Below are 21,709 nucleotides of genomic sequence, written 5' to 3'. Positions count from 1 at the left end.
CGCTAACCATAATTGAATGGTTCTTGCAGGCACTATAATTTGATACCTAGAGAATCATGTAAACGATGCTGCTAGGCTTTTAACATGATTGTTGGGTACTATCAGACTTTGACTTCTGACGTTCTTGTTATCAAGGAGTTGATAAGTAAGAATGGAGCAATTGGAGGATGCTCAAATAAGGACATGTTTAGTCCGAGTCACATGGAGATGTGAACCCACGGCTAGTTGTATCAATAAACCATTGAGGGTCCCACAAGTGCTAACTTTTTAGATCTCGTTGAGAAGTAAAATAGTTCAATGTGTTGAACGGCTTATAAAGGAGTTTATAAACGTAAATAAAATATAAGTATGACTTCTGTAAGGAGAATGTAACTTTTAATTTGAGGAAGTGTTCCTAAATTAAAAGTTGGCCATACAAATAATGTATTTGAAAATTGTGATTTTCATAAACATTATTACGGACTAAAATAAACTAATTCAAGTGTTGAATTAATTAAACACTAGTGGACCTAGTAGAGTCCAAATAATTAAATTAATATTGGATTAATTAAACAACATTGGGCCTTGTAGAGCCCAATTAGAAATAAATATTAAACTAGTGGGCTTGAGTAAAATCAAGTAATGTTTAATTGGTCTCAAATTTGTTTGAGACAATTATATTAAAGTCCATGGGCCTTGTAATTGTTACAAACCCAAATAGAATGTGCATGAGGAGGTGAAGAGTTGGAAGACAACTTTTTCCATGTCCAAGGCATGGCATGCTTTTGGGACAACACATCAACTTTTTCCACATCCAAGAAAATTCTCCCCCTTCTCTCCTACACACACCATGGTTGAAATTTTCATGCTTATTCTCCACCATTTTTGCTTCTTCAATTGTTGATGAAAGCACACACTTCTCAAAGAAAAATGCTCTAATTTTTCTAGTGCAAAATTAGAGTGGATCTACCTTGTTAGTGGTGGACCTAATTTGAAGAAAGGAGTCCAAAAGAAAGATGAAGCTTGTAGATTGTCTACCTTCAAGAGCTAAGTTGTTTACAACTTAGTTGGAGCCAAAATCAATCCTTGTGATTGATAGGTAATTTTCTAAAACACCTTATGTATGACATATTTCGTGTTTTTGTATTTGCTACACATCCTAGTACATGAGGTGTTCGGTTTTCTTGCTAGAAAATAAATTTTGAAACTTCCGTTGCGCATTTGAACACCTTAATTGAATCTCTTTCAATCTGCCACCTGGTTCTCACAACCTTTCTTGTCTTTGATTTCAAAGTCAAATTCTTGAAGTAGGAGTATCCATCGTATCAACCTGGGCTTGGCATCCTTTTTGGCAAACAAGTAACGAAGAGCTGCATGGTCAGTGAAAACAGTTACCTTTGTGCCAATGAGATATGTTTTGAATTTGTCGAATGCAAACACCACTGCTAGCATCTCTTTCCCGGTAGTTGTGTAATTCTGTTGGGCTGCATTGAGTGTACGACTTGCATAGTAGATAGTCTTGAATATCTTGTCTCATCTTTGTCCCAATGCTGCTCCCACAGCATAGTCACTAGCGTCGCACATGAGCTCAAAGGGCTCCTTCCAATCAGGTACGATCATAATGGGTGCAGAAATAAGTGCGGTCTTGATCCTGTTAAACGCCTGCAAACAATCATCGTCAAAAATACAAGTATAATCTTTCTCTAATAAATTACATAAAGGTCTAGTAATTTTAGAGAAATCTTTAATATAACGACGATAGAACCCGGCATGTCTCAAGAAACTTCGGATCCCTTTCACATTCCTCGGCGGTGGGAGATTTTCAATTGCCACAACTTTGGCTCTCTCCACTTCTATCCCTCTAGCCGAAATTTTATGCCCAAGCACAATACCTTCTGAGACCATGAAGTGACATTTTCCCCAATTCAACACTAAATTCTTTGCCTGACATCTCTGCAAAACAAGCGTTAGATTCTGCAAACAATGATCAAATGATGAACCAAACACAGAGATATCATCCATAAAAACTTCCATTATTTCCTCGATCATATCAGAAAATATGGCCATCGTACACCTCTGAAAAGTAGCAGGTGCATTGCAGAGACCAAATGACATTCTCCTGAAAGCAAATGTACCGTAGGGGCAAGTGAAGGTAGTCTTCTCTTGATCCTCCGGTGCTATAACAATCTGATTGTAACCTGAATAACCATCTAGAAAGCAATAATAATGATAACCACCTACTCTATCAAGCATCTGGTCAATAAAGGGAAGAGGGAAGTGATCTTTCCTATTCGCATCATTCAATCTCCTGTAGTCTATACACACTCGTCACCCAGTTACTGGACGAGTTGAAATCAATTCGTTGTTCTCATTTCTTACTACAGTTATTCCCCCCTTCTTAGGCACTACTTGTACTGGTGAAACCCAAGAACTATCAGATATAGCATAAATAACACCAGCATTTAACAATTTTAATACCTCAGATCTCACAACCTCCTTCATGGCTAGATTAAGCCTCCTCTGATGATCAACATAGGGGGAATAGGACTCCTGCATCAATATTTTATGCATGCAAACAGTAGGGCTAATCCCCTTTATATCAGCAATTGTCCATCCGAAAGCAGATTTAAATTCTCGCAACACCCTCAACAACTTATCCTTTTCATCAATAGTAAGAGCAGAAGATATAATTACCGGATGTGACGAACTCTCGTCTAGGAATGCATAGCACAAATGACTCGGTAAATCCTTCAATACAGGGGATGCTTTTGGTACCTCTTTACTTGCATCCTCAAGTAAATCTTCAAGTTGGGCATTAATCTTTTCTTTAGGTAGCATATTGAGAGCAAGTAACTCCTCTCGCACATCCCAGTCCTCTTCATCCACTGTAGAAACTGACTCCAACAAGCATCTCTCCAAAGAGTTTTTTGTCAACTTACCTGCACCAACATGAGATACACATGAATCAATTATATCAATACTCTTACAAGTACTTACCTCATTTGGTCCTTTGATGGTGTTGTAGATGTTAAACATGACTTCATCTCCACCTACTCTCAATGTGAGCTCGCCCTTGTGCACATCAATCAAGGCTTTCTCGGTGGCCAAGAATGGCCTTCCAAAGATAAGCGGAGTCTCCTGGTCTTCTTCCATATCTAAGATGACAAAATCAGCAGAAAATATGAATTTGTATACCTTTACCAGTACATCCTCTACTATCCCTCGTGGATAGGTAAGTGATATGTCCGCCAACTGCAAAGTAATAGTGCTAGGTTTCACCTCGCCAAGCTCCAAAGTCCTGTAAATATAAAAAGGCATTAAATTAATACTGGCACCTAAATCACATAAAGCTCTATTTACTCTAGAACCACCAGTAACACAAGGAATAGTAAAACTCCCTGGATCTTTGAGTTTTTGTGGTAGCTTCCTTTGGAGTATGACACTCCACTCTTCGGTTAGCTTCACGGTTTCGAATTCTTGAAGTTTCCTCTTCTTGTACATCACATCCTTGATGAACTTAGCATAATTGGGCATTTGCTCCAGTGCATCGGCAAATGGGATGTTAATGTGTATTTTCTTGAAGATTTCCAGGAACTTCACAAACTGATCATCTAGCCCTTTATTCTTGAACCTTTTAGGATATGGAAGATTTACCTTTGGTAACGGTTGCTGCTCACTCACTTTCTTAGGTTCCTCCACTATCTCTTCTCCAACACTTGCACCCTTTCCATCATTTTCCTCAACAAAAATCTCTGCACTCTCTTCAGTAGGCTCTGGGCTTCCGATTTCCTTGCCACTCCTCAATGTGACAGCTTTGCATTGCTCCCTAGGATTCACCTCTGTATTGCTTGGGAACTGTCCTTTATTCTGATATTTCAAAGCATTTGCTAGTTTCCAAATTTGTGTTTCCAAGGATTTCATCGTGGCACTCATATTGCCTATGTGTGTCTCCATGTTATCAAGAAGAGACTCAGTTCTCGCCATTCTCTTCCCAGACTCAGTCACAAATGTACCAACTACATCTTCAAAAGATGGCTTTCCTTCCCCTTTCTGTGTATTGAACCCGGTGGAGGATTCAACACGTTCTTGTTGTTCGCATAAGAGAAATTCTCGTGGTTCCTCAAACCTGGATGATAAGTATTAGGGGGAGGATTACCTTGATAATCTCCAAAACCACGATTGTTGATGTACTTAGCTTCCTCCACAACTGGCTCTTCTTCGGCAGTCACCAGTGCTACTTCAGACGTAGATTGGCCTGCTTTGTTCATCGTTGCAATCTGTGTTGTCAATGCTGAAACCTGTGCAGTAAGTGATGTGATCGGTTCTACGGCATACACTCCAGCAGGTTTCCTTGATCCAGATCTCTCACTCGGCCACTGATAACTGTTAATGGTCATCTGTTCAAGTAAATCATAGGCCTCATCAGGTGTTTTAGGAAAAATAGTACCTCCGGCGGCTGCATCCACATTCCCTCTAGTCGGCCCATCTAAACCATAAAATAACTAAATCTGCACCCAATCTGCATAACCATGATTCGGACACTTCCTGAGTAATTCTTTGTATCGCTCCCATGCCTCATATAACACTTCGAGTTCTCTCTGCCTGAAGTTAGTGATCTCTATTTTCAACTGAGCAGACTTGGTAGGAGGAAAATACTTTGATAGTAATTTCATAACCAGATATGCCCATGTAGTAATACTCCCCGAAGGTAGAGATTGGAGCCAATTTCTTGTGTGATCTCTAAGAGAAAATGGAAACAGGCACAATCGAATAATTTCATCAGAAACACCATTAATTTTTACCGTGTCCGTGATCTCTAGAAAAGTTCATAGGTGAAGATGGGGATCCGCAGTGGCTGCTCCTCCAAATTGGTTCTGTTGAACCATGTTAATGAGTGCGGGCTTTAGCTCGAAGTTGTTAGGAGAAATGGTTCCGCGAGCTATTCCAGAATAGTGAGCGTTAATGACAGGGCGGAAATGTTCTCGGATTGGCACCTCTCTCGGGAGTTCATTCTGATTAGCTCTGTTTTCAGCCATTGCTTTAATTTCGTCTCTCCTTGATTTCATTAATCTCCTGGCAGTTCTTTCGATTTCCGGATCAAAAATCAGCAAGTCGGGGTTTTGAAATCTTCGCATGCACTCCAAAACAAAGAAGACTATCAACTAACAAAATAAATAAATAAAATAGAATAAAGTCTAAATTAAAGTAAAGACTACTTAGTAATGATATCAATATGCAATTAAATAGTTTACTCCCCTGCAACGGCACCAAAAACTTGTTGTGTGTTTTCACTACCGCAAGTGTACGGTGTCAAGTTTTAGTATTGGTTTGAGTACAGATATCGATCCCACGAAGAGTAGTTATTTAAAGTTGTATATTAATTACCATATTTGACATAGCTCAACTTTATTTAGACAAATCAAATAGTTGGTTTATAATCAATTCAAATAAAATAACAAATCCTGTAATTCTAGCACGCAGTAAAAATTCACTTGAGTAAATAAATCTAGAGATATGATTTCGTCTGGTTTCCCCTATGCTAAATAAAAATTAACTAACATGTCATTTAATTGCATCGTTCTACTAACCAAGAACTCGCAAGTTTCCTATTTCTTTTTTCAAGTGTTAAATAGAATTGTATTACATATTACCGATTTTAATATGTCTATTCAAAGTCAAGTAACACGTAATAAATGCAACCAAGGTTCTCTTATGGATTCGTCAGAGTTATACGTCTTTTGCACGTTATAAATATCTAACTGTGTGATCTCTTCCGTCCTAATTTCAATCCCCTCTCTCGAGTGTTAGATCTTAATTATTTGATCAATCGAATTATGGCCAGTAATTCAAAAGCATTAATAACAAGAAATCACAAATAAACACGATAAATTAATCAGATGAAAAGTCAAAACATCAATAACATAGGGTAAACCAAGACTACATCAATCTATAGAAAATAAAATTAGTTCATACTCGAATTTAAATCAATACAAAACCTGTTTGTAATCATTAAAAACGTAAAAGTAAGAAACCGAATTAAGAACGTGTTGGCGAGAGATGAAAGTGCGTCTCCGTGTCCGGATCCAGCGTCTTCTATCTCTGTTCTTCGCGCTCCGTCGTTGGCTCTCGCTTTTTCCTTTCAATCTCTGATTGCGGCCGTCAAGAATTATTTTTCGGACCCCCTAAAAATCCACACCAAAACCTATTTAAGTTTGAGAGATCGCGTCGCGCGCATATGCGCGCCCAAGACTCGCGCATATGCGCGGGTCCTTCTGTATGTTGGCATATATGCGCGCCCAAGTTCGGCGCATATGCGCGCACCTTTTTGTCTTGCGTTCACGCTTCGGCAAGCACATTCGCGCCCTTGCGCGTTCTGGGCTTCTGGAAATCTTTCTTGCGCATATATGCGCGCCTTGTGCGGCGCATATGCGCGGAGTCTACTGGATTGTTGCTTCTGAAACTCGTGTAGCGCGCATGTGCGCGCTTTTGAGCAGCGCATATGCACAACTCTTGCTTCCTTCACGGCTCATTTGGTGGCCTTACCTAGCTTCCTGTAATCACACCAAAACTAACACAAAACGCATAATCCTGCCTAAGAAAACTAACAATCTATATGAAGTATAAGGATAATTTAAGTGCATAAAATGCACTTATCAACCGACAAGATTTTGAGGATCGGTTTCTCATTAAACTGATTCAAACTTTCGAAAAAGATATAAAAATCGTGAGTGTTTATTCAACCCCCCTTCTAAACACTTCTCATCTCTAAACCGATCCTATCATAATGTTATAAGAAATGGTAATCAAGAACATTGTAGAATGAATCGATATTGAGATTGAAAATCTAAGCGTTAATAGAATAATGTTGTGGCAACTTAAAAATTTAGAGTGATGACAATTTAAGGTAAAGTTGATCAATTAGTTAAGTTATAGAAATATACATTAAGTTAACATATTTTGGGAAATTAAGTTTGATGTATTATAAGTTGTAGCCATGATCTTAAAAGCTAAAATTATATATTTTTAGGGTCAAATTTTTTAGAAAGTTGGGTTTGATTGATGGTTAGATTACTTGAGAGACGTATGTAAGAAGTGAGATAGACACCATGTCTTGGGAAATTAAAAAATCGAAGAACGAATGAGAAAAAATTGAAAACTTCTCCTTGCAAGTCCCTTGGAATCGGCCGCTATTCTTCACTTCTTTCGGCGACTATACGCTTCACTAAGAGTGTGTGTATTTAGGTTTATGTTTTAATTATATATATAAACAAAAACAAAACGACTTTCTAATTACTTAATCAATGAGCTTAATTAACCCTAGTTTTAATTAATAAATTAGCCCATTAAGATTAATAAATAAAAGATTTAAAATATTTATTTCCAAAAATACTTAATAAAATGAGAGAGTCTCATGTGAGATCGTCTCACGGATCTTAATCTGTGAGACGGGTCAACTCTACCCATATTTACAATAAAATGTAATACTCTTAGCATAAAAAGTAATACTTATTCATGGATGACCCAAATAAGATATCCGTCTCACAAATACGATCCGTGAGACCGTCTCACACAAGTTTTTGCCTTATAAAATACATAAATTCGTTACTCCCATTAATTAATTTAAATTTGACCTTAAAAATACTAAAATTCTTAAATTATTTAAAATAAATATTTTCTTAACTAAAATAAAAATTTAGCTTTTAAATCTTTAATACCTTAATCGTCTCTGGTCCTCTTTCCTGGGCCAATCACCGATATTCGTTTGAAAGTATTTAAAATATGTAATCGGACAAAATTACACAATTAATCATTTAATCACTCAAAATATATCATTCATGCGTCCAAAATCATTTAATTAAAATAATTTAGCAAATTAAAATTTTCATGCATGTGGTTTACGTAACCGTTTTTTGGACGTTACACTTAACGTGATCTCTAAATCATATACATATGCAAAAAATCATCATCTTCTACCTTCAGCCATTAGTTTTAAAAATTCAACTTTCTTTCCCAAAACTTTCATAAATCGATTTCTTAATTTTAGGAGATTTCTCTGTCCACATACGACCTTCAATTCATGCATGCTTCCAAATTTTTTGCTTATTTCATATCAAAATTCATAAAATTGCAATTGATGTTATTTATAGGGGTTCTCATACAATCAATGAGTGAGATTGAGATCCTGAATATCAAAAAGATGTGTATGCTTATCTCTAAAGTCTAAAGTCTTTAATCCAAAATTGAGGCTATTATCGGATGCTCAAATATGTTTTTTCTTATTTATTTGTTTTATATGGGTCATTATATGATTTCATTTTTCGAATTCAAATCTTTCTTACAAACCAATCTTCACATAAGAGAAAAAGGAAACAAAAACAAAATTATAACGGGTGTAAAATCATATGCTTGCTACGATAAAACAGTATTATCAAAATCGAAATATTGTTAGGGTCTCTGTGCATGTGTTTTTCACAAGATTTTTTTGAAATCAAGCCATTTTATATATACAAATAAAAATAATAATTTCAAACAAAACATTGTAAGACATGTAGAATTATATGTTAATTACCATAAGTCAGGAGTATGATTTTCCTACCAACACTTTCTTAGATGAATACATCGCATAAAGTTTGCTCAATGTAGTTTATCTGACTAAACTGATTTATAAATTATCGTATTAGTCCGAGGTTTATCCAGTCCTGGTGTTCTACTGTCGAAAAATACGAAAGAAGAGAAAAGAAAAAATCATATGTTAATTGGTGTCATTTCAATATTGTGCTTTGGGATCATGCATTAATCAGCGTTGTCTTCTACATGTGGAAACAATATTGTCCTAACTTGGATTCTTTATTTTAAGAGTCTTGGATGGAATATTATACTTTTTTTAGTTCATTCTCAACAAAGCATTCTCCGGTTTTTTTTTCAGAATTATTTCTTTATTTTTTTTAAGATAAATTACTTCTTTGGAAAATTTGAACCAAAGCTAAAAACATAGAAATAAATCATAAAATCACATTCCCTTCAAGGGAATAGATTGTGAAAAAGTGGAAGACGATGTCCACACTAAACAGATCATTTACATAACATAAACTGAAAATGGATACCTACGTCAATTCTTGCAACTCAGTATTTGGAAATCATTCATGAAAATACCGGCCTACAGCTCTACTACTTAATGCCATTCGATCCCTCCGAGTGTAGTACAACCAACTCCTTCCCATGCAGAACTGCAACCGACATTTTCACTGTCAATACCTTCCATATTGTCGTCCCACCAGCCACCCCCATTCTCATCTGTTTCGAAAATCACAAGGTTTTTGTCACACAACTGAAGTTAGGGAAGAATGCATGAATAACAATCGGGGAAAGTGGAAGAAATGCATAAGAAATGATAAGATGTTTGCTTTCTTGTTTAAGAATATATCCCTTACAGTGATTGAACAGAGGCTTGGAGTCCTCCTTGCTGGAAAATTTCTTCCTTTTCCTACTCTGTATCGGTCTTATATCATCTCCAAGAACTGCCAACACCTTTCCAGCTGATGGCTTATCATGATCTAATCATAGTTCGTATATAAATTATTTATATAATATTATATATCCTTTTGATCAAACATTCTCTTGTGACATTCAAAATGGAATTTTATGCATATACTTTAACATCATCTACTACACATGCCTTAATTTACCGAATCACATCACTCGAGCGATAATTTCGTTGATAGCATTGAAGTAAACTTTTAAGCTGCTTATATCAGCAATACCCAGAGTCTGAATAGAGGTTATTTATTTCAAAATGCAACATTTTCGAGGAGAACTCTTGCATTTCATCTGTATAGATGATGCAACACATTAAAATCACACTAAAATCACTATCCATATGTGCTCTCAAATTTCTTAGGCATCACTATATGCTCTATATCAAAATTTTCAGTATGATTCATGAACTATTGATGGGAAAATTAATCTAGAAATTTCTAATTTTATTGGTTCACACCATAGACACTATCTTAGCAATAGAGGAAATTGTGTTAGCGTACTATGGTTCTGCCAACTTCAACTACCTTCTATTGAATACTATGTCCGGATGACATAGCAACTTGTAAACATATAACCAAATATTGAAATGCTTTGATTTTTTATCGAGTATGGTTAACTACGACTTATCCTTTTTAACAGGGTTGTGGTGTATGGAAACTTCATCACCTAACTAAAATATATGGTTGCATACCTTCAAACGGATTTTCTCTGTTTCTTGCTTGTTGTAAGTCGTGAGTATCATTTGGAGCAGAGATGTTTGAGCAATCTTTCTTTTCCTCGCCATTATTCTTTAACATTTGAAGAACACTATCAAAAGACAGGTTTGCATCTGCTTCTCCACCATCATTAGAATTTACTCCAACTACATTTGAATTTGACACTTCACAACTTAAGGGCGACATAAAGGGCTGCTCCTTTCCCTGCTTATAGTACCTTATGTTACAGTATGTACATACACAATTTACCTGTTTACATATTTAAAACTTCTGAACAGTCTAAATAAATGTAGCACATGCCTAAAGTCTTGAATGATGCACTTGCAACATCTTCCACAACTTTTTTGGTAGACAAACCAAAACGGTATGAACAAAGAACAGATAAAGATCCAACTTCATTTGATAGTAGGGAGATATCATTTTATTATTCCTGAATTCAATGTTTTGTTTGGTTATGTTTGCAGAGGTTGTTGAAGAGAAGAGACATTCCCTCCCTTTGAAAATAGTCCATTATTTGTGTCAGAATACACTCTTACTTCATTTCCCTCCTTTTATTCTCACTCCCGTTGTAGCGAACTTCCAACTACTTTTGGCAAACCAAATACTTGGGAATACAACATTTATTTATTTTATTCCGCCAATTTCTTGGAAAACATCTTACTCACTTATTTCTATTTTTCCTTCTTCTTCTTCTTCAACGAAGTAAGCAAAACAACAAAGATATCCTAAGCACTCCATGGAAATCGAACAAAAAAATCTTATGATTTAATCCCTACTTGTTGATTAACTTATGCCATATACCAATAAAGAATAACCCCACATGAACGGGGGGCCATGGGTCGTTCAGCGCGCATTAGCAAACCAGTGAAATAATCCAACCAGTGGCTCATGTTTTTTCCCTTCACGAAAATAGAATTCCAACTAGTAGCTCATTCGTTTTTATCGCAATAGACTATCAAACATCAAAACCGTGATATTCTTTTAGTAATTTGTGAATAAACACATGGTCCATTACATGATTTTGAGGATTACCCGAGAAGAGTGTGGCGCGGAAGTCCTCCGCACCTTCCGTTTAAGGAAATCCGATAGCGAAAGCTGCGAACCCTGTTGAGTAGAAGCTTTGATTCCAACATCTTTGTCACAAACACTCGACCTGAAAAAAACCCAGATCTGAAAACTGAAAAAAGAGCAGAAAACAAGAAATCTCCGGTATCCAAGAATTTGAAAAAATTATAACAATAAATGAATAAACCCTAGCTGTACCCCTTTGGGCCACTGAAGAGAACGGTAGAAGTTATGGAGCGTTGCCCCGCCGGCCTGATCGAAGGCTGTTTTGATTTCATTTCAATGTCGATTCTTATTCTGAACTGAATCCTTCTCGTGTAGTCATGTTCATTTGGTCTGTAGGCTACCACTGTTATATTTAGCGCCAATATTTTGAATTTAAGGTTACATTTCGATTTGAAATTTATTTTTGTTGAACTCATTTCAAATTCACTTTTAAATATTTACACATAATATTTTATGTTAATTACGATGAATTTAAAGTTCACACAATAATATTTTCTTTTGAAATACATTCTGTTTTGTCTTACTAATGTGTAAATAAATAATGAGTGGGTCTCATGTGAGACCGTCTCACGAATCATAATCTGTGAGACGGGTCAACCCTACTCATATTCACAATAAAAAGTAATACATTTTTATGGGTGACCCAAATAAGATATCCGTCTCACAAATACGACCCGTGAGACCGTCTCACACAAGTTTTTTCCATAAATCATTTGTAAGTTTAATATTTGATCGGTTGTATCAGATAATAAAACTATAATCAAAATCAATAATTTCAAATTTATCTCTCCAAACAAAATCTAAATGTTATTTGTAGCTCTAAAAATGGTTCTAGACTTTTACCTACCTTCGGATGTGTTCCAACACAAAAACTCATGTGAGACGATCTCACAGATCAATTTTGTGAAACGGATATTCTATATGGGATCATCCACGAAAAAAATTACTTTTTATGTCAAATATATTAATTTTTATTATAAATATGGACAAGATTACTCCGTTTCACGAATAAAGATCCGTAAGACCGTCTTATGAAAGACCTTACTCGTGCTCCAAATAGCCTTCGACATTTTTAGTACTTGAAAATCATTTTTAATGGTCTAGCTATGTAGAGTCGGTCAAAGAAAAAGAGTAAATAACTAACTACTGTTTAAGCCAGCTCAAATTTATTTAAAAAAACTTAAAGTTTTTATTCACCCTCCCCAAACACTTTTTCGATCTTAACATCTCTCATTATCTTTAAAAAACATATGATATTTTTCAACTTACGTCATATCTTAATATTATATTTTATTTTTTAAAGAAACATTTAGGCCAATTTTTCAGTATTTTTGTAAGATAGATACAATGAAAAACAAAGTTGATGATTAATAATGAATACTTTATTCATCCACACACTTTTATATTTTATATAATATAATTATATAATTGTAATAAATATAATCTAATTTTTTTTATATATATAAGAAACTAATATATTGATAATATGAAGATAAAGGTTACATAATGTAGTGGACAAGCGATCCACAAAAAAGACTAGGAATTTGAAATGAGCCTAGTCTTAATAAAATCATTAAATCAACACGAAATAAAACACCAATCCCTAACTAGATCTGATAAAAGTATATGTTTAAACGCCGGAGTCGCTACTGTCCATCTTGTCACCCTGATCTTAACTGTTTCCCACAGATTTTCTGAATGCTCTTCAATGCTGCTGAATATCCTGTTGTTGTGTTCTAGCCATATCGACCAAAATAAGCAATGGATAATGATGCACCAGAAATGTTTTAGGCCTTTTCCTTTCAGGTAGCTATGTTCCATAAGGTACATATCTCTTGAGTTTAGAGGAAAGGTCCATTCAAATCCCAAGTGTTGCATGACCTTGGTCCATATACGTCTCGAGTAGGAACAGTGAATCAATATGTGATCCTGATTTTCGGTATTTTTTTTGCACAATACACACCACTGAGGACTTAAAGCATTGTTTGGATTCCTTATCCGCACTCTGTCGTTCGTCTGCAATTTTCCCAACGCAACTATCCACGAGAACACTTTCACCTTTTGTGGGATTGGCACTTTCCAAATGTGAGCAATGAAGGGGAAAGTTGAATTGGAATTATTGTTGAAAAAAGAGGAGTATAAAGAATTGACAGAGAAAAGACCCGAAGAATCCCCTAACCAAACCCTGATGTCCCTAACCCCCACACTCAAAATAACTGAATGCAACACCCTAGATAGAGATGTGAACTCTTCCAATTTAGCATCATTCAACCCTCTTCTGAAACGAACTTCCCACTGGACTGAGGAAAGTCCTTGAGTATCGTGGGCCGAGAAAAAAAAAATTAACTGGTTTGTTCTTAGAGTCAGAGAGTAGATAAAGAAGAGGAAAACAATCTTTTAAAGGACACAACCCACCCATCTATCCTCCCAAAACCTCAAAATATTCCCTCCCTTAAGAACCGAGCCAATCAAGTTCCAACAAAGACAATGAGTCCGAGAGATATACTTCCACGAGCTTCTGAACGTCGAATATCTTGCCTCTCTTAAATCCCAGTCGTTACTTTGAATGCCATAGATACTGCCCACAACTCTTTTCCACAAAGGACTTTCCTCGACCGCGGATCTCCACCACCATTTTGCAAGTAGCGCTTTATTCCTTAGAAGTATGTTACCTAAGCCTAGGCCGCCTTGCTCTTTCAGTTTTGAGACTTGATTCCAGTTTATAACGTGACAATGCGAGTCTCCATCTGATCCATCCCAAAAGAAATTCCTCATTAGTTTTTCCATAATCATCGCCACTCGATTTGGTACCTTGAATAAAGACATGAAATATGTAGGTAAAGCACTTAAAACCGCCTGAATCAAAGTGAGACGACCACCTCTTGAAAGAAAAGCCTTTTCCATCCTGCTAACTTTGTGAACATCTTGGAAATTACCGGTATCCAAAATTCCAATTTTGTTGTATTTCCTCCTAAAGGTACCCCGAGGTATCTGATAGGCAATTTTTCTGGCTTGCATCCAAATGACGTAGCCGCACCCTCAACTCTAACATCCGATTGGTTCAAACCAATCAAAGAACTCTTGTCGAAATTTATCCTCAATCCAGATTTTGAGCAGAACAATTTTAGGATTTCTACAACTGCCTTGACATGTTGCTCGGATTGGACGAGAAAGAGAGTGTCGTTCGCCAAATTGAATATGTGAAACTTGTTCTTTGTTTCTCCCAACCTCGAGGTCTCTAACAGTGCCCGAGCATTTAGCTTGATCTATCATTCTCCCTAATCCATCAATCACCAAATTAAATAGGAATGGGGATAAAGGATCTCCTTGTCTGAGACCCCTCTTGCCATTGAACTTCCCTCTCGGTCTCCCATTAATGAGTATGGAATATGAGACATTCGACACACAACCCTTAATCCACTTCCTCCACCTAGCACCGAATCCCTTTTTTTGTAGAACAAAATCAAGAAATTCCGATCCACATTATCGTATGCTTTTTCAAAGTCAACTTTGAAGATCCAGCCGTTCTTCATTTTCCTTCTATACTCCTCAACGACTTCGTTTGCTATGAGGCAACAATCTGTTATCTGTCTTCCTCGAATGAAGGCACATTGATATTCCGCCACTGTTTTGCTCAACACCTCTTTCAATCAATTAGCTAGGACTTTAGCCAAAATTTTGTACAAGCTGGTTATTAGGCTGATGGGTCTGAAATCTTTGATTTTCATTGCCTCTTGTTTTTTTGGTATGAGACACAGGTATGTTTCGTTTGTAATCCTGTTTACGATGCCATCTCTGAAGAAATCATCAAAAACAAGTAGTAGATCATCTCTAATAGTATCCCAGCATTTTTGAAAGAAAGCTAGAGTGAAACCATCCGGTCCCGGGGCCTTCTTTCCATCACACTGAAACACTGCTCCTCTAATCTCTTCCTCGGAAAAAGGCTCTTCCAATTTCGATGCTTCCTCTGGATTTATTGGCATACAATCTAGTCCCTCTAAGCCTGTGCCATCTCCCTGTGATTTTCTGAACAATCTTTGATAGTAATCAATGATGGCCTTCTCAATCTCTGATTCATCTGTAATGAGTGACCCATCATCCAACTCGATCTTTTCTATCAATGCCTTGTTTCTTCTATTTTTCAGCAACGAATGAAATAACTTGGAATTTTGATCTCCATCAGTTAGCCATTTAACATTAGCTTTCTGACTTTCCATCTGCAGTTTCCTTATATTTAATAATTCCAATTTTGTTCTTGCATCCCTACACTCCTCCTTTAATTCACTTGACCAAATACCTGCTTCATCCTTCTCATCTAATCGGGAGATCTTGGATTGTAACTCTCTAATTTTGATATTAACATCACCGAAGAATTCCTTGTTCCAAACTGCTACTTTTTTTTGTTTCTTTTAGTTTCCTCATGAACTTGTAACCTGCCCATCCCTGAAAATTCTCAACATTCCACCACGATGTCAGGGACTGATGAAAATGTTTATGCGACAACCATACGTTCTCAAATCGAAAAGGTGTAGGACCCCATTTTAGCCTCTTTGTTTCCAATACGATGGGATGATGATCAAAAGTAATTCTCGGAAGCACTAACTGTCTGAACATTGGGAAGATAGCCAACCACCCCTTCGATAACAGGAACCTGTCTAATCTGCTGCAAATCGGAATATCTCTGAAATTTGACCAAGTATACTTCGCATTCAGTAAAAGGGGATCGTGCAGACCCAACTCTTGAATGAGAGCGTCGAAGCATTGCATGCTTGTTGTGATGAATTGCTATTCAACTTTTCATCTAAGTTTCGAACCACATTAAAATCTCCTCCTACACACCACCTGACTCCGCACAATGAATTCAAACCTGCTAATTCCTCCCAAAATAACTCTCTATGTCGCTGATTGCATGGCCCATTCACAGCAGGAAAACCACCAACATACATCATCCTGGCGCGTTATTTGAATCGATACCGAGTAATTCCCGATTAAATTATCACAAACCTCAACCACGCGAGGATCCCACAGAACTATGATGCCACCCGATCGTCCATCCGTTGGTAAACACACCCAATCGACAAATCTAGACTTCCAAAGACTTGAAACAAAACGCCGATCAATTGTATAACTCTTGGTTTCTAAGAAAACTGCAATGTCTGGGTTTTCCTTTCGAATTAAAGTTCTTACTAAATTCCTTCTTCGAGATGAGGATCCCCCTCTAAAATTCCATGAACAAATCTTCATAACAGACGACTCGGACCCTTCGAAGCCGATCCTTTATCATAATTGACTCCGCTCTGCAACCTGACTAGCTCTCGAGTAAGCTTATCCGTAGATTTGATCACTTCCTTTTCACTTGTTAAAATATTGCTTTCTTTATGTGAAAGAGCTTGAATCTTTCTTCCTTCTGCTTCTTCAACAATCACCGAGTATCTCTCTAGGACTCCGAATTGTCAGGAACAAAAGATTGACCCCCCTCCTAAGAACCCACTAGACTGACCCAAAGCGATAAAAGAAGCGGGGAAAAAAGAATGAAGAGAAAAAGGAAGCTTGGATGAAAAGTTGAATAGCAATTATTTAGTGGTTCGAAACTTGGATGTAATATATTTAGTGGAGTATTATTTTTAGTAGGAGTAATATATTTTGACATGTAATATATTTAGTGGAGTAGTATTTTTATTCTAAATAAATTCGTTAAAATTTTATTAAATTTATAATTTATACTCCAAATTACGATATATTTAATTTTTAACTTCTCAAAATTCTAATTCGATTCTCGATACAATTGGAAATTTGAAAATTAAAAACTTCACGATGATTTTATGATTTTAAATTAAATAATATATTATTTTTTAATTTCAATTATTTCTTAAACATATCTTGTAGATATTCATTTAAGGTCTGTTTGGTAGGGTTGATTAAACCTTGATAGATTGTGTATCCCATGGAAAAGCGGTCCATCACTCTGCACACAGATTAAATCAATCCCTCCCTAGTCCAAAAGATAATTGTTGGAAAAATACGAAATTGTCCCCGCATTTTAAAGCAACAAAATTTGACAATTGCTAAACCTAGCTTCTGATTCACAATCTCTTTCTTCATTGCCGACAGAAAATTTTCGTATGCAACCCACATTAGAACAGAAGCTCTGAAATGGAAGGAAACAAGGCAAAAAACATTATCGGGTCTATGATTTTGTCTCTGTACAAAAAATTTAGATCAGAATATTCTCACAAAAAAAAATTACTTACAACAACCATTCATCTCCCACATATTGCAACCCATCTTCAGATCTAAAAGTTGTGTGGTATGGGTAAAACTTCAAATTTTTTTTTTTGTAGTATTTGTAGATATGAAAATACTCATACACAATCAAAATCGCAAGTCCTCGTTGATTAGTGCTTGGTGCTTTCACCCTTCATTTCCTTTGAGACACTGTACAAGAAGAAAAATCGCAGATGAATACATCTTCAAGGGAAGACATGGAAGAAGATATTTTCTAGTCTCTATCCAAAAGAATAAGGTATTTAGTTCTGTCAAATTCAATTGTGGAATATAGATTGAGTATTGCAGGGTATTGTGGGAATGTGATTGAGGTATTGGAGGGCATTTTGGTCAAGCAAAAATTTATCTCACAAATTAAAATTCTACACACATGAAATAGTTAATCACACAATATTATACATCATTCCTTATCAACTACATATCAATAAAATTGTTAATCATTTAATTATCTCATCTCACGTACTAAACGGTCCCTTAGAGTTAGAATCTTTTTGAAAAACATAAGGACACACACACAGACACACACACACACACACACACACATATATATATATACACACACACACACATATACATATATTATGTTTTTCTAATTTGTTCTTATCATAGTAATTTTTTTACAAAAACATCATAACCTATTTTTTAGGATTCTTTTAAAATATATACAAATCGATGAAAAATTTGACAATTCATAGTGTAAAATTTTGTCCATAGTTCACACTTTATAATAGATATACATGTGTGTGCGCATAAGATCAATCATCAAAATTGAACTCTTCACCTTTCCATGTTTTCAAATATTTTTGTGCATATCAAAACAGAAATCCTCACAACAGCAAAAAATGTAAGGTCCAAGAAATTTAAGTTATGTAACCTAAATATATGCAATCTAGGGTTTTATTTAGAAGATGTGTTTAATTATTTTTATGCATTTAATACATAATTATTGCATGATATGACTCATTTCATGATTATTTTAAAAGTTCACGCATTAGGGTTTCTAGGTGCATTTCGCGCTCGATCGAGGAACAGAGACCACGAAATTATCAGGAAAATTATTTTTTATTACATGTTTAATTTTTATTTATTAATATAAGGTGTTTTAAGTGTATTTTTCAAGAATGAGCTTTGTTGGGTATTTTTACCCGTCGGAGCATATTTTTAACCGGTACGCAAATTTTAACGATTCGGAGGATTTTTTGAGGGCTCGGGGCGATATTTTCAAAAATGTACCAGAACGAAATATTTTTCGGGAATATTTTTTGGCTTGTTGGGTTTGTTTTATTGTTAAGGGCTCAAAAATCATTTTTATCTTTTTTTAAATTAAGTGAGAGCCCATTAGTTCATTTAAATAAACCAAAACCTATTTTTCACAAACCCTAAACCTAATTATCATAGCATCCGCCCACCCCCTCTCCTTCAGAAGCCTCCACATCGGTTTTCAGCAGCAAAGATACCCCTCCACTTCTTCTTTCAAGAAAAGTTCATCCTCACTCCTCCGAGCCTCCCCGACGCGCATTCCTTCACGTTTTCGTTCTTAAATTTTCAAGGCACGCCATTTATTTTCTTTTACGCATCATTCACGTCGATATTAATCTGTCATGTGTGATATTTATATGAAATGATCGATTTTTGCATGAACTATGGTTTATAGTCTCGGTTTTCCATGATGCACGCTTAAATCTTCACCAACTCACGTTTTTTTTTTACCATGGTGCAAGGGGCTGCCGAGCAAGGGTCTTTAGGGGCTGAATATGTCGAGGAACATGCTGTCAATAGGCTGGAGTCGAGGTATAGTGCTGTACGCTAGAGGCCGTGAGATGTAGGGTTGCGTTTGGTTCGGTTTTGGGGAGATCGCGTGAAAGGAGTTTGAGCTGGCAGTGCAAGGGCCGATCCAAGGCTTGGACCAAACCCTGGTGGGTATGAGATATGGCTTAAGATGGCTCAAATGCTGCTGGAGACACCCTTGAAGCCGATCGATCGTGGAGTTGAGAGGTTGGCTGCAGGTGTGTTTTCTTGGGGACTAGCAAATGAAGGCGAGTTGCAACTTTCATGGGGGTGTGTCCGTGGGTTCAGCAGGCCCAAAGGGATCCTAGAGTGGTCTAGGTGAGGTTGGTTAGGGGATGGTCCCATTGACTAAAGGCTAGGATGATGGTTTGGGAAAGAGGGCGGCTAAGGTTTCGAGTTGTGTTACGCAAAATTCTCCCAGCAATGTTTTGGGTGTATCCGAGAGATTTAGGGGTCTGGTCTTGAGGTTTAAGGCTGGTAATGTGTTTATAAGGTGTGGTAAAAAGTTGGGAGAAATTTGGTTAAGTTTCGGTTCGATTCGGGTTAAAACCGGTACCCCGGTTCAAGTTTTAAAACGAATCGACTAAGTTTTGAAACGGGCTCGAGTTTACATCTAAGAAATATATTTTAATATGTTTTGGGATATTTTAAGGAATTTGATAAACTTCGGGTCGAATTTAGAGGTCCAGGGGTAAAACGGTCATTTTGGGTTTCCAGGGGCAAAATGACCGTCTTGCACCCGAAGAGAGATTTTAGTCCTGGTAGCGTCCCGAGAACAAATTTATCATGCATTTAAATGTTTATGCATCATGATTATAATTTTTATGAAAATATGAAATATACTTTGCATGCTTGATTTTAAGAAAAATTTACACATGTGCATGCTTTTGAAAAGTGATGAAAATGATGATGTTTTGAAGGATGAGAATTAGTTGTGGCTATCGATGTATATGCAATTGCTTAAGATGTATATGTAAATGCTGATGATGAGGCCTAGGCACAGTGGATACTGTCACTGATATCCGACAGCCGCCGGGTACCACGGTTTTATGTAGATGGATCTATTGTATAATGATGAATGATGATACAAAAGTCACAACTAATGAACTGAATTCAATTAAATGAAATATATAAGTATATGATGATAATTATGAGCTTTTTTGACATGTTATGATTTCATATGACATGTTTACCTTTACGCTTTTAAAGTTCATGAAATGTATGTTGATTACAGTATATCACTGCTGCTTGCTATGCATATGTACTTGTTATTTCCAGTACAGGTGTGTTGAGTCTTTAGACTCACTAGGCGTGTGTGATGTAGGTAAGCATGCTTATGATGAGACTGGAGGTGCCGAACTCTGAGTAGGCAGGACCGGATGTGCGTGCACGACCTGAGTATCATGTTTCTTCTGCAAATTATGTGTTTATGAGTTTTGAGAGGGCATGAAAATTTTTATACTTTTGTTTTGATACGATAATGATTACTAGGATTTTTACTCGTTATGTTTACGCATTTCTGTTGGTCGAGTTTGGCCATTTTAAACTGCTATATTTAAAATTGTTAAATATCTACGCTTATCTTTAAATATTATATTTTTCAGTAGGGTTGCATGCATGCAAAATATTTAAATGATATTTACGAAAATGTGAGCTTTTACAAAAAAAAAAAATCCGCATTTTAAAGTAGTAGACGTTTAAAAAAATCAAACATTTTCTTCTAAATTATGTTTAAAGTATACATGTTTATTATGGAGAAATACATGAAAGAACATTAAATATAATGAATTAAAGTTAAATAAAAGACTTGGAAAGAAAAGAATTATGGTGACTATTGAATCACAACATTCTTTAATCTTAAAATGCAGTCATTAACCAAATAATTTAAAACGATGTAAAGCCATAATGTTTGCGAGGAATATACGTGTAATTTTGTGTTGGTATGACAATTTAAACAAAAACACTTAATATAGGGCTCTCAGCTTTAATATCATAGTAAGAGATTATAGATTATACATACATAAAATAAAAAAATCACTGCAATCTGTTTGAATCCGCTTAGTACTACCGCAGATTATGCTAATGCACTATCTTTTTAATTTTCAAGTTATTATATATATTTTAAAACATTTTTAACAAATAATTAAAAATATATTTATTATATAATAATAATGTTAAATAAAAAGCTCGCAACCAACTAACGAGCTATGAACAAAAAAAGAAGTTTGAATATGTTCAAGTTCGGCTCGAATTCAATAATTTCGAATACGAATCAAATATTTTTCTGACCATTTGATTTATTTACAACTCTAAAGATACATGTGATAGTTACA

At 35.9% G+C, this 21,709-nt stretch overlaps 2 protein-coding genes across 6 annotated transcripts; both read right to left on the bottom strand.

Moving 5' to 3' along the window:
- Positions 1-8,983: 8,983 nt before the first annotated feature.
- On the bottom strand, positions 8,984-11,669 carry LOC140831760 (uncharacterized). 5 transcript variants are annotated; one of them, XM_073195509.1, is made up of 5 exons: positions 11,496-11,667; positions 11,265-11,385; positions 10,208-10,481; positions 9,411-9,515; positions 8,984-9,273 (listed from the first exon to the last, which is right to left on the bottom strand). In XM_073195509.1, the coding sequence occupies exons 1-5, from the start codon at positions 11,573-11,575 to the stop codon at positions 9,152-9,154; spliced, it is 702 nt and encodes a 233-aa protein (XP_073051610.1). In that variant the 5' UTR covers positions 11,576-11,667; the 3' UTR covers positions 8,984-9,151. The 5 variants fall into 5 exon arrangements, with proteins under 5 accessions (XP_073051610.1, XP_073051611.1, XP_073051609.1 ...); XM_073195510.1 differs by having other exon boundaries at positions 9,411-9,497; XM_073195508.1 differs by having other exon boundaries at positions 9,411-9,533; positions 11,496-11,660.
- A 2,031-nt stretch (positions 11,670-13,700) lies between these two features.
- On the bottom strand, positions 13,701-15,520 carry LOC140831376 (uncharacterized). The gene is made up of 3 exons (XM_073195126.1): positions 15,089-15,520; positions 14,532-14,747; positions 13,701-14,294 (listed from the first exon to the last, which is right to left on the bottom strand). Exons 1-3 carry the CDS (start codon positions 15,518-15,520, stop codon positions 13,701-13,703), a joined length of 1,242 nt encoding a protein of 413 aa, XP_073051227.1.
- Between the last annotated feature and the right edge of the window lie 6,189 nt (positions 15,521-21,709).

Source organism: Primulina eburnea, chromosome 5 (assembly GCF_022965805.1).
Source record: "Primulina eburnea isolate SZY01 chromosome 5, ASM2296580v1, whole genome shotgun sequence".
Classification (NCBI taxonomy): Eukaryota; Viridiplantae; Streptophyta; class Magnoliopsida; order Lamiales; family Gesneriaceae; genus Primulina; species Primulina eburnea.
Note: the sequence above shows the minus strand (reverse complement) of the source record. Positions and strands in the feature narration are given on the sequence as shown.